This window comes from Hemicordylus capensis, chromosome 1, assembly GCF_027244095.1.
Source record: "Hemicordylus capensis ecotype Gifberg chromosome 1, rHemCap1.1.pri, whole genome shotgun sequence".
In the NCBI taxonomy this organism is placed as follows: Eukaryota; Metazoa; Chordata; class Lepidosauria; order Squamata; family Cordylidae; genus Hemicordylus; species Hemicordylus capensis.
The window spans coordinates 37,397,584-37,413,934 of record NC_069657.1 but is presented as its reverse complement, the minus strand read 5'-3'; the positions used below and the strand labels follow the sequence as shown (position 1 = coordinate 37,413,934).

Sequence of the window (16,351 nt, the reverse complement as noted above, 5' to 3'; positions counted from 1 at the left end):
ACGTTTGGAGAACTGTGTATAGTTCTGGGCATCATATCTCAGAAAGGACATTATAGAACTGGAGAAGAAGGAAACCAAGATGATCAGGGGCCTAGAGCACCTTCCTTGCAAGGCAAAGCTACAACACCTGGGGGGTGTTAGTTTAGAAAAAGATGGCTGAGGGGAGGCATCATAAAGGTCTATAAAATCATGCATGGTGTGTTGAAAGTTGATAGAAAATTTTCTCCCTCTGGCATTACACTAGAACCAGGGGTCATCCCATAAAACTGCCAAGAAATTTAGGACCGACAAAAGGAAGTACTTTTTTACACAATGCATAATTAAGTAGTGGGATAAATATCAACTGCAGGGGAGCCGCAGCAGTAGAGAGGGCATTCCTCAGCTCTTACCTGTGGGCTTCAGGAGATATCTGGTGGGCCACTGTGAGAAACAAGATGCTGGACTAGATAGGTCTTGGGCCTGATCCAGAAGGCCTGCTGTTATGTCTGTGAACAGAACTCTGCTAGAATTTGCAGAAATGCCTTATGTGAATGGATTGAAAACTTTGGATGAAGCCTGATATATAATTAGTAGATACTGTGGCTAGTATCTAGGGTATACTGCTTGGCAATGTGTTCCAGCGCAAGATACCTTACCATCCTCTTCCCCTCCACTGAAGCTGTTTGAGCTACCCTAAAAGCATTGCTGAGGGCTAGGGGGACCTTCAGCAACAACATGGGAAGCTGTGCTGGAAACTGCAGTGGGTGGGAACCACTACAAGAGGCATCATTCCAATCACTGTTTCCAGATGTCCCCCTTTCTCTCACACCACTTCCTATATAATCTCTGATGTTCTCTTGCAGGGGTTCATCAAGGGTCTCTAGCAGTCCAGCTCCAAGTGCAAGAGCCAGCCCTCTTTGGGAGAACCTCAGCCTGAGAAGGGTCCTCTATGGGTTTTTGCTTAGGAAGTTAAAAAAACAACAAGATTAGATCTTGTGTAAATTGTGTTACTGGGAGAGTTGCAGGTAATCATAGTGCCAAGAATGTAAAGGCCATACACAGTTGTCCCGCACAGGGTGCATTTAGGGCTTACAGTCTGGGATCCCATGATCCGGTGTTCCAACAGTGGCTCAACAGCCTAGTGATTTCAGCTTGAAAAGTGTTTAGAGTGACTCTTGGCAGGGCAAAGTTTTCTGTCACAAAGGAATCGTGCAGATCCGTATTCCACTATAGCAATTTTGTGAAAATATAGTACATACTAGGCTTGTGCCTGAAACGTTTCGGAGGCCATTATGAAGGCCTCCGAAACGTTTCGGCACTGGGGGCGGTTTTGGCGCCGAAATGTCGACGGGGGTAGCACTTTAAGGGCGGCGGAGGGTGTACTCACCCCTTCCGCCGCATTTCCCCCGCCGGCACGCTGTTGATTTTAAGCCCCTCAGGTCGGCAGCGTTCCTCCCTGCCGCCCCGTCTCCCCCGTCAGCCGGAAGTCATGAGCGCGCATGCGCCTGTCGTGCGCGCGCACATGGCAGAAGGGCACGCGCATGCTCGCAACTTCCGCCCACTTCCGGCCGACGGGGAAACGGGGCGGCAGGAAGGAACACTGCCGCCCCGAGGGGCTTAAAATCAACAGCGTGCCGGCGGGGGAAATGCGGCGGGAGGAGTGAGTACACCCTCCCCCACCCTTAAAGTGCTACCCCTGTCAGCGCCGAAGATTTTCGTGCACATCCCTAGTACATACCACCTCTGCTGTATTCTTTATTACTTGTGCTACATTTAGAAGGAGTCATACATTATCTTAGATGATTAAATTTCTGGGCAGTCTGTTTTTTTATAGCATATAGGATATTAAAACAATGGCTAATAGTGGGCTGTATAACTTCTAGCTGAACTGATTTTAAAAAACAAACCACTGCTTTCTTATTTCTTGCTCATAGATGCCTTTGCTCCAAGAAGTTAATATGTGGCGCATATGTTAGAGTAGATACTCTGTAAGTGTTGGAGAACTGTACCTGAAACTGCCACTGTATTAAAGTGTATGTCAAATTTTGGAGAAGGAAGGTCACTATTTGAAAAGCTCCTTGCTCACTCTTTTTAGTTTTGCAAAATAAGTGAATTTCTGTTGCTCATGATTTACAAGGTCTCCTTTTTGTTTGAAATGTTTTATTAGCAGTGCTTTTAGCAAGTGTGATGAATAAAGAGCCTGGCCATTTTGATTACCGATATTTTCTTGAGAAATGCATGGTAGTCTGCTGAATGTCTGAAAAGGGTCCCTAATTATTTTGACACCTCTGTTCTATCATTCTCAATTTTTGAAAGCATTTTATATTTTTATTAAGTTACCCAGAAAACATGTAGAGATTCACTCCTTTCCTCCCCCACCCCGGGCTTTCCAGCCATTAGTATGAAGCTATTTTTGGTTCTTATTTGATAAGCTGAGTGGTCTATGTTGAACACTTTAGTAAGCATATTTCTTTTGTGTCAGTACAGATTTTCACCAGAGTCAATTTGCCTTACAGTAAGATAGTGGGCTTCTGCAATTATTTCTATTCTGTTTGGATAATCTTCCCTTCTTCTTTTTTTAAACCTGCTGATCACTGAAGATTTGGGATTGTTAACATTCTAAATTAATCTGGCTGTGATTCAGAGTGCATATGTCTGATATGTAGCTGTGCCTAAATGTTCTTCCCAAAAGGGGTCTGTGCAGTCCCTCTCCTCTTGGAATTGCTTTTAAAAGCTCATTCAAACTCAGAAAAAGGGAATTTTGGCATGAAAGGTTTTAAGACACTGGGAGAATATTTCATGCAAACACCAATAGCATTTCTGCTTTCTTTTCCCCTTCTGAGGAAAAATAAAGTGTGTGGAATGGCATTCTATGGGTTGTATTCTATAGTTGTATATTAATGTAAAAATAATATATTTACCAAATAATTTTTCAGAAGATTATTTCCTTTTGGGCAGAGCAATCAAGCAAGAATGCTTAGCTACAGTTCCCAGCTATAAAATACTTTTGGGTCCTTGTTGGTATCCACCTCTCCTTGATAGCGCAAAAGTGGGATCCGTTTCCTCCTCATACAGGAGAACCTTGTTACTTGTGGGGGTTCTGTTCCTCACATACCACCATGAGTAATGAAACGGCGAGTAACGAGGCATTGTTCCTTTTTTATTTTTAATATTTTATTGTTTTAAGAAAGATATAAACAGAGAGAAATAAGAAACAGGAAAGAAAAAAGGAAAGAAAAAGAAACAAAATAATCAGACCCAGCAAATACAAAGATTCTCAGTACAGTCTATATACGTTGACCTGAATTCCTTCAACTAACATGTCTCTCCACCCGCCCCGCCCCCGACCACTACCCTACAATTTATTGACTGCAGAACTGAAAGTTTTAAAAAATGATATTCTTACTATCTGCATTAATTTCCTGTATAAAGAAAAGCCCTTAAAGCCCGAATCTTGGATGAGGTACCAATCCCTGCAATATATTATATTGACTAAATGGTTCCCATATTTGAAAGAAAAAATCCTCAGATTTATTTTTAATATATGCAGTTATTTTGGCCATTGATGCATATTTCCAAAGTTTAAGATGTCATTCATCTAAGGTCTGAATCAAATTTGTTTTCCAAAGAAAGCATAAAAAGATTTTTGCCACTGTTATCATATATAAAGAAAGTTCAGTGTGTTTTGCAGGAACATGCTGTTTAGTAAAATTTAACATGAAAATTTCTGGGAGAAAAGGGAAATCTGTATGCAAAATTTTCTGCATCTTAGAATGTATTGTTTTCCAAAAATTTTGAGCTTTTTTACATGTCCACTACATTATTATTATATTTATATCCTGCTCTTCCTCCAAGGAGCCCAGAGCGGTGTACTACATACTTAAGTTTCTCTTTCACAACAACCCTGTGAAGTAGGCTAGGCTGAGAGAGAAGTGACTGGCCCAGAGTCACCCAGCTAGTATCATGGCTGAATGGGGATTTGAACTTGGGTCTCACCAGTCGTAGACCGGCACTCTAACCACTACACCACGCTGGCTCTCACATGTGATAGAAAGTATCTGTCTGCACCATACATTTCCAACAATCTCCAGGGTAGTTATTGTCCATCTCTGAAACCATTCAAATCATTCAAGGCATTATTCCTATGGTGAAAGGGGGGTTAGGTTCCAGGATCTGCCCCCCCCTCAAAAACAAAAACAAAAAAACCCAGTAAAAAAAAAACTACTGTAGTGTGCTCCATGGGGTCTCCTTGTGCCCAGCAATGCCCCCCTAACTGGAAAAAAAAATCGCTTGAAAATGCTTGTTTTGTTAAGAAAAGAGGTGGGAAATGGCAAAAAATACCGGGAGGAAGGAGCACTCTACCTTGCTCCATGGGGTCTCCTTGTGCCCAGCGATGCCACCCCCCCCCAATCGTGGAAAAAATGTCTTTCTGCAGATGGACATTGTTGCAGAGGTGTTCCGTCACATGCACTTTCTGTTCAATTTAATTTGATTTTAAAAAACAACAACCAGCTGATGCTATATTCTGCTGTCTTTATATTTGTCTCAAGTTATGTAATTTGACATTGGTTCCTCTCCCTATCTGTGATCTAGGCTGCGTGGTGCTTGAAAATACGAGCTTTAACGGAAATGGTTTATGTGGATGAAATTGATGTGGATCAGGAAGGCATCGCTGAGCTGATGCTGGATGAAAATGCTATTGCACAGGTTGCACGTAAGAACAACATTTATGAATGCTTTAAACTTCATTGAACTGTTTTGCCCATAACTATCTATATTTTGGAATGTTTGTACCAAAGTGTAGACTTGGGTTCCACTTAATATCTGATTTCTTTGGCAAGTCCCTTCCAGAGCTTCAAAACGAGCGATACTGTGGGTGTCCGTGTGTGTGTGTGTGTGTGTGTGTGTGTGTGTGTGTGTGTGTGTGTGTGAGAAAAGGTCCAGGTTAGGGCTCTCTTCAGGTCCACCCAACCTGGGGATGCCAGGAATGAAACATGCATGGAAAATATGCAACTGAGCTGTGACCCCTCCACAAATAGTCACTTGAAAGAAGGTTAAAACTGCTAGGCTGACTGATATTGCATCTACTTTTTATGAAGCTAATTTTATGAAATAGTGCATGTTTAAGCAAGATATTTTTAATGGAAAAATATAATAACAGACAGTTTTCCTGCCCCCATGACTGTTCAGTATCGCTTCCTGTCACTTGCTGCCTTCTTGCTGAAAAGGATGAAAAAAAGATAAATGAAGGGTTAAAGAGAAGTGGGATTGAAGCTAGCATAGTGTAGTAGTTAGAGTGCTGGACTAGGACTGGGGAGACCCGAGTTCAAATCCCCATTCAGCCATGAAACTAGCTGGGTGACTCTGGGTCAGTCACTTCTCTCTCAGCCTAACCTACTTCACAGGGTTGTTGTGAAAGAAAAGCTCAAGTATGTAGTACACAGCTCTGGGCTCCTTGGAAGAAGAGCGGGATATAAATGTAAATAATAATAATAATAATATATAAAATATTAAATTATGATTTATTTATTTTGGTAGGTCCTGGTACTTCACTGAAACTTCCTGGAACAGGTCAAGGTGGAGGTCCCAGCCAGGCTGTCAGGTATTCTGTTCATTGATTGATTCACTTTCTCTAGTTCACCTTTGGACTCAGTTGGTAAATGCTATCCAGTAAGTACATACTCATGTGATTTAGAACTTGTCAAAACCTACTCACCTCTCCCCAACCCCCATGGCAGTTCTTTACCCTTCTTGTTTTGGATTATCCCTCTGCTGCTGTTCATATATTTTCTGCCGCTCTCTGCTTCTTCATTTCAAAATCAAGGGCTGGTCTTTGAGTCAGGTGGGGTTTTTTTCAGCTGTGTGCCTGTATCTAAACACTCATATATGCAAATATTTTTGAATGAGATGGCACACAAAAATATTGGCATTCCCAGGCATATATTATTTTGGAGTAGGGGGCAAGAACACAGAGGAAGTGTCTGCACAGAAGTAATGAGAATATCCAACTTTTTGAAAAACAGCAATGAAAGAGAGCTATAATATAGTAGTATGGTGCAGAATGTTAGAGATGGTCTCGAAACAAGCATAAGAAGCATTGTGTTAAGGTTAAGCTGATACTAATTTTCATGAAAAATGTCCTAATGTAGAAAACTAATAAAGACAGGATAAGATGTGGACAACCGAAGCTGGTGTTCGCATATATTCGGGTGCATACAATGGACAACAAACTGATCCAGACATACCTTATTTAAAAATTCCAGGTTTCAATCTGTAACAATTATTTGTTACAGCAGTACAGATTATTACTTCAGCCGTGTCTTTCAATGTGTATCCCTCCAGGCCAGTGACTCAGACTGGAAGACCCCTTACTGGATTCGTACGACCCAGCACCCAGGGTGGACGACCAGGTACTATGGAGCAAGCCATAAAGACTCCAAGAACTGCTCACACTGCCCGTCCTGTGACTAGTACTTCAGGAAGATATGTCAGACTTGGAACGGTAAGGGAAAGGAAAGTAAATATATGTGGTGTTAACAAATGCAGATCACATGATGCTTGGGACTCTGGCACTTTAAAGTGTGTGTGTTAGTTACATGAGTGTGTGTGAAAAACAGAAGGAGTGCTTTTTCATGTCTTGGTCTTCAGAGTTTACCTTTCTACATATCCCCCCCCCCACATACTATGTGAATGTAAAAGCTGCACCTTCAGAATGTTAGTTTATGTAATAATATGAAGTAGAATATTTAACAAAAATGCCTCTTAGTATTTTGGGTGACAGTATTGTCAGATTTTTGGCAAGTGCATGCGTCGTATTTGAAAGCAACTTTTTAATTTTTTAAAAAATATAGAATAGGCTGCTTGTTCATCTTTCAGATCACCTAAGAAGACTATTCTTTCCACAAATAAAGTTTTGATGGCAAAATGGTCATTGAAAAAGGTGGGGGGGTTAGGTGGAGGGGAAGCAGCTTCTATGCACTATACTGGAAACTACTTTTGATAGCTTCCTGGGTGTCAGAGACAGCTTCTAATGTGATTTGAGGAAGGTGTTAAACTATACTTCAGATTTCCATGGAATGTGTAGAGCTTGGCATGTTCATTTCTGAACTGGAACATGTTGACTTAATGGCCACTGATATAAGTTCCCAAATATGCAGGGAAAGCATATTGTTTCCCTCTGGTAGACGATATTCTTTGTTCAGGTATTAGCTTGTTAGAAGTGGTTGTGTTTGTGGTAAATGAGCATTTAAAGTAGTTCTGTGGTGTCTCTCCCACCTGCAGGCCTCTATGCTCACAAATCCTGATGGCCCCTTCATCAACGTGTCTAAGTTGAACTTAAATAATTATGCGCAAAAACCAAAGCTGGCAAAGGTATGTGTTGTGATGTTTTCGGTTGCCTTGCTTACCTATTGAAATGGACGTTTAGTAGATGCAGTTGTTGTTTTATGAAGAAAGAGGAGTGAGCATTGATTTTGGTTAGTTAGGAATTTGTTTCTGAATTAGTCTCAGGGAGAGAGATGCAAGAACATAAGAAATACCTTGCCAGATCAGGCCCAAAGCCCATCTAGTCCAGCATCCTATTTCCTACAGTGGCCCACTAGACGACTCTGGGAACCCCCACAGGCAGGAGGTGAGGGCATGCCCTCTCTCCTGCTGTTGCTCCCCTGCAATTGGTATTTGGAGGCATCCTGCCTCTGAGCCTGGAGATGGCCTACAGCCATCAAGACTAGCAGCCATTGATAAATCTGTCCTCCATAAATTTGTCTAAGCCCTTCTTAAAGCCATTGAGACTTGTGGCCATCATCTCATTCCATGGCAGAACATTCTATAGATTAATTATGCACTGTGTGAAAAAGTGCTTCTTTTTGTCTGTCCTAAATTTCCTGGGAATCAGTTTCATGGGATAACCCCTGCTTCTAGTGTTAAGAGAGGGAGAGAGAAAAACCATCTTTCTACTCTCTTCACACCATGCATAATTGTATAGGCCTCTGTCTCCCCTTAATAGTCTTTTTTTCAAAACTAAAAAGCCCCAGATGTTACAGCCTTGCCTCCTAAGAAAGGTGCTCTAGGCCCTTGATCATCTTGTTTGCCTTCTTCAGCACCTTTTCCAGTTCTACAGTGTCCCTTTTTGAGATATGGTGAACAAACTTAATTAGCACAGTTGTAGAGTTGAGCACAAACCTGATCTTTGGTCTAAGGAATGATTAGCTCTGATCAGAATGCAAGAGAAAATAGCCAAATCCATTAATAAGATATTATTTGGGTAAAATGGCAGGGATTGAAAGAACCACCAGAGTGTTTAGTACATGCTTTATATATAGCTTTCCTGCTCCTCTTCCCACTGCAGCTTTGTCTGAAAAACTGCTGCTTTTAGACTCTCCAGAGCAGTGTTCAATGCACTGCAGTGGACTACAGCTGAAAAGGAAAACTAACAGATCTGGATTGTGATCCATTGTATTCATAAGAACTGGGTTTCTGCGCCTGCGCAGGGACCTCCCGGGCTGACTAGCTAGCTCCTCTTTGCGCCCCGCCCGTCTGCACGTGCCTTGCAGCTTCCGTTAGAATCGACGGTTGGGGCGCCTCTCCTTCAGTTTTCTCTTGACCGCCAAAGCGCTTACACCTCTTGGCTGTTGCTCCTCAATTATTATCAAAAATTTTGACTCGGACTGTTTGACTATTCTCTACTGAGCGGATTAATTGGTTTGACTTCAGAACGAACAACGGACTTGATTTGGGACTCTGATTCTAACTTCGAAGTTTGTACAGGACGGTTTTGACTCGGAACGGCGAACGGACTTGATTACGGACTCTGCTTTGTTTGTTCCTAAGTTTGTTTACTGAATTTGACTCGGAACGGCATTTGGACAATGGAAGCTAAGAAGACATTCAAACGGTGTGAAAAGTGTCGAGCAAAGTTGCCTTCGACTGATTATCACGACGCCTGTTTGATGTGCTTAGGAGAGAATCATAACACGGCGGCATGTAAGATATGCTGCTCGTTTTCAAAACAAACTAGACAAAATAGAGCTCTCAGGCTTCGAGCTGCGTTATACGAGGAGGCACTTCGGCCGCCAACTCCTCGTCCGTCGGCGTCGATGAGTTCCGGTTCAACATCGGGAGCTTCGATGTCGAAGGAGTGCGGTGCGTCAAGCTCCCCGGGATTGGGTTCCAGTGGGTCTGCTGATAAGCAGTCTAAAACCACTGTTGACACTCTGTTTAAGAAACCAAAGGAGGTTTCCAAAAAACGGAAGCATAAGGATAGAGATCGTCATGCTTCTGAGAGGGAAGGTCGCCATCGTGAGGAGTCTCGACATCGAACTCCCTCACCGACGGCAGCACAGATTTACGACGTGGACTCGGCTGAGTCCCCTACAGCCTCGACGTCGACACCTCCGGTATCGACGGTCAGGATGGTTCCGGCTTCGACATCGACGTTAGTCTCGACGTCGACACCAGCGCCGACATCGAGATTGGACCAAGGCAGTCTGGGACAGGCGTCGACATTGGAATCGACGCCGACGCCGATATCGGCGTCGAGGCATTTGCAAGTCTCGGCATCGGAGCCTCCCATAACTGCCCAGGCGGTGTATGCCATTCCTCCGTCGGCGTCCACGGTGCCGGAGCAGATATTGAATGTGAACACTGCTCCTTCGTCGGTGTTGACGGCTTTGACATTGAGGAGGATTCCTCATCTTTTGTCACCGGCATTGACGCCGGCTCAGTCCCCCTCGACGCCGAGGACTCCGAGTCTGGCTACACACGGGGACGGACTTAGAGAACTGCTGGAGTCGAGTTCGAGTACACCCTCGGGTGCGACGTTTCGCGGCTTCCTGTCGACAGGCTTGGACGAGGGTCCTGGAGGTGGAGAGCTGGCTGATCTGCCTCATGTTGCCTCACTGACACCAGCAGTGGTCCAGGATCCAAGAACCGATGTCGGGTGCTCTACGATGCTGCAGCCAACCCATTCCTGCGGTTTCCGCCATGGGGTGCCGGATGATTATGCAGAGTTCTTGCGTTGGAAAGCGGCACAGGTAGAAATGCAACCAGTACAAGGGCTGCGGAATTTTGTGCAGGCTGGACAACTGGCTCAGCCGCTGCTGCAGTCAGAGCATGCAGACCATCAGGGGCCGTCTGTGAACTTGCCTATACAAACACCATTGGTGCAAGTTCAAACCTACCTTCCAGAGAATTCACAATTACCTGTGGTCCAGACGAGGATGCCAGAAAAACCTGCTGGGAAAAGAAAGAGGAAAGCAACACCTCCTCCTTCTGAACCATCATCTTCACCCTCTGATGACAGTGAGGACGATGAGTCGGGACCGGCCTCTGACAGAGATGATATCAGTCGTAGGTCTGACCCCCCTTCGGATGTGCCACCAAAACTATCCACCTCGCCAACTGAGGAATTGAAAGCTTACCATATCCTCATAAGGGACATCGCTGAAGCCCTGGGCATGGACGTAAGCTCTCCGGATGCGGACGTTGCTGACCCGGTCTATAATATGATGAAGCGATCTAAGACTTCGCATCCTGTTGCCCTCACCATGATTCCTGGGATAGACAAGGCTGCGAAGGTGGCATGGGACTCAGTGGGGGTCGGGGCTCCAACTTCAAAGCGCATTGAAAATTTGTATAGGGTGACTGAAGGAGAGAACTCTTACCTGTTACGTCATCCTATACCGAACTCCTTGGTTGTCAGTTGCGCTTCATCCACCAAGAGTGGACACCGTCATTCCACGCCTGCTGACAAAGAGGGGAGGAAAATGGACGTTATGGGTCGAAAGATCTATAGCACCTCCAGTTTAGCAATTCGTATTGCTAATTATGCGGCGTGTATGGCACGCTATAACCATTTACTTTGGGATGCGCTTTTACAGGATTCATCCTCTTTGTCTCCGGAGGACTTCCAATGGAGATTTAATGATGTGTACGAAAGAACAACGGCAATAACGCGCCAACAACTGAGCGCATTCAAACACTTGTCGGAGACGGAATCGAGAGCAATGGTGACGGCAGTGAGCTTGCGCAGGCATGCGTGGCTTCGCTCAGCAACCCTGCAGACAGACATGAAGGAGAAAGTCGAGTCCTTGCCATTTGACGGCAAAGGTTTATTCCATGAGGACACGGACACGTCAATGGAGACGTTAAAAAAATCTAAATTCACTGCCCGCACCTTTATGGTGCCTTCGAGCGGTTCCAGCTCAACCGCAAGGAGCCGCACTTATTATCAGAGAAAGAGTGATCGGTATCGGGACCGCAAAGAATACCGAAGACAATTCAGACCTTACCAACGCGGTAAGGGCTTTAACCAAAAACAAAAAGGAAAAACAGCTCGTCAAGGCGACAAGGACGCTTCCAGCAAGAGCTTTTGACGGGACTGTTCGTCCACTGCATCAGTTTTGCAGCAGCCAATTAAGTCCAACGCTACAATCCAGGACCCACTACATCGGCCCTGTAGTTGCCAGGATCAACATCAAACTGGCAAGCCGTGCGCCAGCATGGCACAACATAACATCCGACCGGTGGGTACTGAGAATAGTGCAGACTGGATATGCGTTGGAGTTCGAGACAAGGCCTCCCTTCTCTGGACTGGTCTATACGCCGGCCACGGAGGTGTTGCGGGAGGAGGTCAAGGTGCTGCTGGAGAAACAGGCGATCACGCGGGTGCAATGGGTGAACAGACTGACCGGCTACTATTCCCGGTATTTTCAGATACCAAAGAGAGACGGTGGAATAAGAGCCATAATGGACCTGAGGGGGCTCAACCTCTTCATTCTGACCAGGAAATTCAGGATGGTGACGCTGCAGGGAATTCTGCCTCTGCTGGTGAACGAACAGTGGGCAGTTACTCTGGATCTCAAGGACGCTTATTTTCATATCGGGATACAGGAGAGTCACCGCAAGTTCCTCCGGTTTACAGTAAGGGCACAGATCTATCAATATGTGGTGCTTCCATTTGGACTTTCTACTGCGCCCAGAGTGTTCACAAAGGTGATGGCGGTGGTTGTAGCCCACCTGCGAACTCAGGGCTTGAGGCTGTATCCGTATTTAGACGATTGGCTCGTGGTGAGCCACGACAGGAGTTTACTGACCCGCCAAGTGCAGATGCTGCTAGCCTTGTTGGAGTGCCTCGGCATCAATGTGAATTGGAAGAAGTCGAGACTCGAACCCATGACTCGAGTGAACTTCATCGGAGCAGTGCTGGACTTGAAATTGGCCAGGGCGTTCTTACCTGCGGAAAGAATTACCCAAATGCACGAACTCATACGTCACTTTCAGAGGACTCCACGGCAGCCAGCGGTTCGAATCCAGCGGATGTTGGGTTTGATGGCATCATGCACCGCAACGGTGTCACACACGCGCCTCCGCATGCGCACATTGCAGCATTGGTTTCTCCACAACTTCCGACCCAATGTGGATGGCCAGAATATGCACTTGACACTACCACAACATGTCCTCGCCAGCCTGGGGTGGTGGCTAGACATGGACAATTTGGGCAAAGGAGTCGAGTTTGTGTCCAAGGAGCCCACCTCCCGGATAACGAAAGATGCCTCGATGGCGGGCTGGGGTGCGCATTGCGCCAGCGTATGCGTGCAGGGGACATGGACCCAGTTGCAGAGACTTCAGCATATAAATTACTTGGAGCTATTGGCTGTGTTTCAGGGCCTAAGGGCATTCGAACCTATGATAAGGGGACGGTCAGTACAGCTGGAGTTGGACAACACGACGGCGATTGCCTACCTCAACCATCAAGGGGGGACAGTGTCACTGTCTCTTTGCCTACTTGCGAGAAAAATATGGGACTGGTGCATTCAACATTCAATTCACCCAGTGGCAATACATATAAAGGGTGTAGACAACTGCTTGGCCGACAGGCTCAGCAGGGACATCAGTTTCAACCAAAGACACGAGTGGGAAATCAACCCGATGTATCTCGACAGGGTGTTCGAGATCTGGGGGGTCCCATCGATAGACTTATTTGCCACGGTTGCCAACAAAAAGTGTGCCAATTATTGTTCGCGTGCGGGCATAGGCCAGGGATCCCTGGGGGATGCTTTTCAACGGGCCTGGAAGACGGGGCTGTTATATCTTTTTCCCCCGCTGCCGTTAATGGGCCGTGTGGTTGCGCAGATATTGCGGGACCAAACGAAATGCATACTTCTGGCCCCATGGTGGCCGCGCCAGCCGTGGTTTGCCACACTTCTGGGAATGTCTCATTCAGTGTTCCACAAGTTCCCCAGGGCTCCAAACCTGTTGCAAAGAGAACACGGAAAGGTGTTACACCCCGATGTGCACTCTCTCAAGCTGACCGCTTGGAGAATCAACTATTAAACAACATCTTACTAAACAGTAGGCGTGCGTCGACAAGACGCAGTTATGCCTGCAAGTGGAACCGCTTCAAGAGTTATATGAGGGGGAAGAGTGTCACGCCATTGCGTGCGACCCCTCGGGATGTGCTACGTTACCTGACATCGCTCAAACTGAGTGGATTGGCGAATGTCTCCATTAAGCTGCATTTGGCTGCAATCTCGTCAAAGCACAGGGGATGGGATGGGTCCACGGTTTTCTCCCACCCGGAATGTAAACGTTTCCTGAAAGGTGTTAATAACCTTTACCCTCCTGTGCGCAGCCCAATGGAGCAGTGGAGTCTGTCTTTAGTACTCTCCGCCCTAACGGAGGCACCCTTTGAGCCACTGGCGACTATTCCGCTGAAGTTTCTGACTTTGAAGGTGGCATTCTTGGTAGCCATTACATCGGCTAAGAGAGTGAGCGAGATGACGGCCCTGCGGATGGATAGACCCTACACTCAATTCTATCCACACAAGGTTGTGATGCGTCTCGATCCGAGATTCCTGCCGAAGGTGGTGACAGATTTCCACTTAAATCAAGACATAGTGCTGCCAACTTTCTTCAGTAGTCCGGAGACAGACTTAGAGAAGGCCCTCCACATGTTGGACGTGCGTAGATCACTCCTATACTATTTGGAGAGAACTCATGACTTTAGGAAGAGTAAAAAGCTTTTTCTCTCCTTCCGGGGGCGTAGCAAGGGCCGTCCAATCTCTCGCCAGAGACTTGCTCACTGGCTAGTGGAACTGATTTTCCTCGCCTATAAAAGCCAGAAGATAACACCGCCAAAGACGGTTCGGGCTCACTCTACTAGGGCCTACGCAACGTCTGCGGCACATCTGTCAGGCATTAAAATGGCAGATGTCTGCCTGGCGGCGACATGGTCATCGCATCTACCATTCGTGAAGCATTATGCTTTGGATCTGCGGATGGCTAGGGAGGCGAATTTTGGAAGATCAGTGTTGAAACGTGTGTTGGCATAGCTGGGGGTCATCTGCACCCGCCTCCTTATGGGGTAGCTTGCTAAACACCCAGTTCTTATGGATACAATGGATCACAATCCAGATAAACAGGTTGCTTACCTGTAACTTATGATCTGGATGTGATCCGTTGTATTCATAAGTCCCTCCCAGCCAGCCCCGCTGCAGAATGCCTGGACTAGTGGATGCTGGTGTGTGGATCGTCATTTATATGGCTGTCTGCGAGAAATCTGAAGGAGAGGCGCCCCAACCGTCGATTCTAACGGAAGCTGCAAGGCACGTGCAGACGGGCGGGGCGCAAAGAGGAGCTAGCTAGTCAGCCCGGGAGGTCCCTGCGCAGGCGCAGAAACCCAGTTCTTATGAATACAACGGATCACATCCAGATCATAAGTTACAGGTAAGCAACCTGTTTTTTTCCACCCCCACCCCCATATGTGGGTAAAAGTGCTTTCTGCTCACACACATGGCCTTTTGGATTCTGTCCAATTTCATTGCAAATTCTTCCAGTTAAAATATATAAAGAACCTTTTCCTAACATGGCAGTACCATATGCAAATTTTCATGATGTACATTTCTTACTCCACCAATAGACAATTTGTATAAAAGGTGTTTTGTATAAATCTGTATAAAAGGAGGCTGTTTTAAATGAGTGCTTATTTATGTTGAATGTCTGTAAATGGCTTTTGTTTTTGTCTTCCATCTTGATGATGTTTTGTAAATTTTTTCCCTAACAGGCCTTGTTTGAATACATTTTTCATCATGAGAACGATGTTAAAAATGTAAGTCTTATTTTTAAATTTAAGGCTCTCTTTAGTTGGCACTTTGAGTGTAAGCCCTTCTGTTGTGAGATAAAATTATACAGGTTGAAGAAAATTCTAAATGCAGCAGAATTGCAACTCCCAGACTGCTGATAGTGCCTTTCATAATTTCAGAAAAACATTTTTTAAAAAATAGCCATTGAGTGGTTCAACTTAATGAAGTAGTCCCGTTGAAATTAAGTAGTAAGTAGTCCCATTGAAAAGTAGTCCCAGTGAAATTAAAGGACAAGTTAGGGATGGATACCATTGGGATCAATATGCTACTGCATGAATAAAAAATGTGCTTGTCTTATTTGAAATTTAGAAAGACTATTTGACTCTTGGGCTCTCTCACTGAGACTGTGTCAAGCATACCAGGCATCTGGTATGGAATAGTGATATTTAATTATTTTATTTATTTTATTACATTTATATACCGGCCCATCTAAATAGCTCTGGACGATGCACAGCAGCAAAAATAAAATCCACGAATCAATAATTTAAAAACAATCATTACAAAACAATTTAATAACAGTTTTAAACCATTAATAATCAAAACATTTAAAACAGTTTAAAAATCCTGGAAGGCCAACAATGAACTTAAGCTACAGATTTTTGCTGGGAGTGCATTCCACAGCCAGGAGCAGCTACAGAGAAGGCCCGCCTCTGAGTTGCTACCAGAGGTACCGGTGGGAGATGGAGCCCCTCAGATTACCTTAACATGCGGTGGGGATTGTGCGGAAGAAGGTGCTCTCTAAGGTAACCTGGACCTATGCCATTCAGGGCTTTAAAGGTAATAACCAGCACTTTGTATTTTGCCCAGAAACATGTCAGCAGCCAGTGCAGCTGTCTTAAACCAGGCATAATATGGTCTCTCCGGGTTACCCCATAGACCAATCTGGCTGCTGCATTTTGAACTAACTGAAGTTTCTGAACTACATACAAAGGTAATCCCACGTAGAGTGCATTACAGTAGTCAAGCCTGGGGGTTACCAGCAGATGTAACACTGTTTTGAGATCTTTCTCTTCAATAGACGCTGCTGTTGAATTGGCTGAAGCTGGTAGAAAGCACTCCTGGCCATAGCCTCCACCTGAGATACCAGGGTGAGGCCTGGGTCCAAGAGTACTCATAAGCTGCATACCCGTTCCTTCCGGGGGAGTGTAACCCTGTCCCGCACAGGAAGATCTATCTCATTCCTCAACTTCTGAACCCTTAACAATGAGCACCTCTGTCTTGCTTGGATTCAG

At 45.4% G+C, this 16,351-nt stretch overlaps 1 protein-coding gene across 6 annotated transcripts in view; it reads left to right on the top strand.

Moving 5' to 3' along the window:
• TTC8 (tetratricopeptide repeat domain 8) overlaps nt 1-16,351 on the top strand; it is a 77,492-nt gene that overhangs the window by 23,215 nt on the left and 37,926 nt on the right. For 5 of the 6 annotated variants that reach the window (XM_053282851.1, XM_053282854.1, XM_053282855.1 and 2 more), the window contains 5 exons: nt 4,573-4,693; nt 5,518-5,581; nt 6,322-6,481; nt 7,261-7,350; nt 15,041-15,085. In XM_053282851.1, coding sequence (XP_053138826.1) covers nt 4,573-4,693; nt 5,518-5,581; nt 6,322-6,481; nt 7,261-7,350; nt 15,041-15,085 — 480 coding nt within the window. The remainder of the gene's footprint in view (nt 1-4,572; nt 4,694-5,517; nt 5,582-6,321; nt 6,482-7,260; nt 7,351-15,040; nt 15,086-16,351) is intronic. The other variant, XM_053282856.1, reaches the window with a different exon arrangement.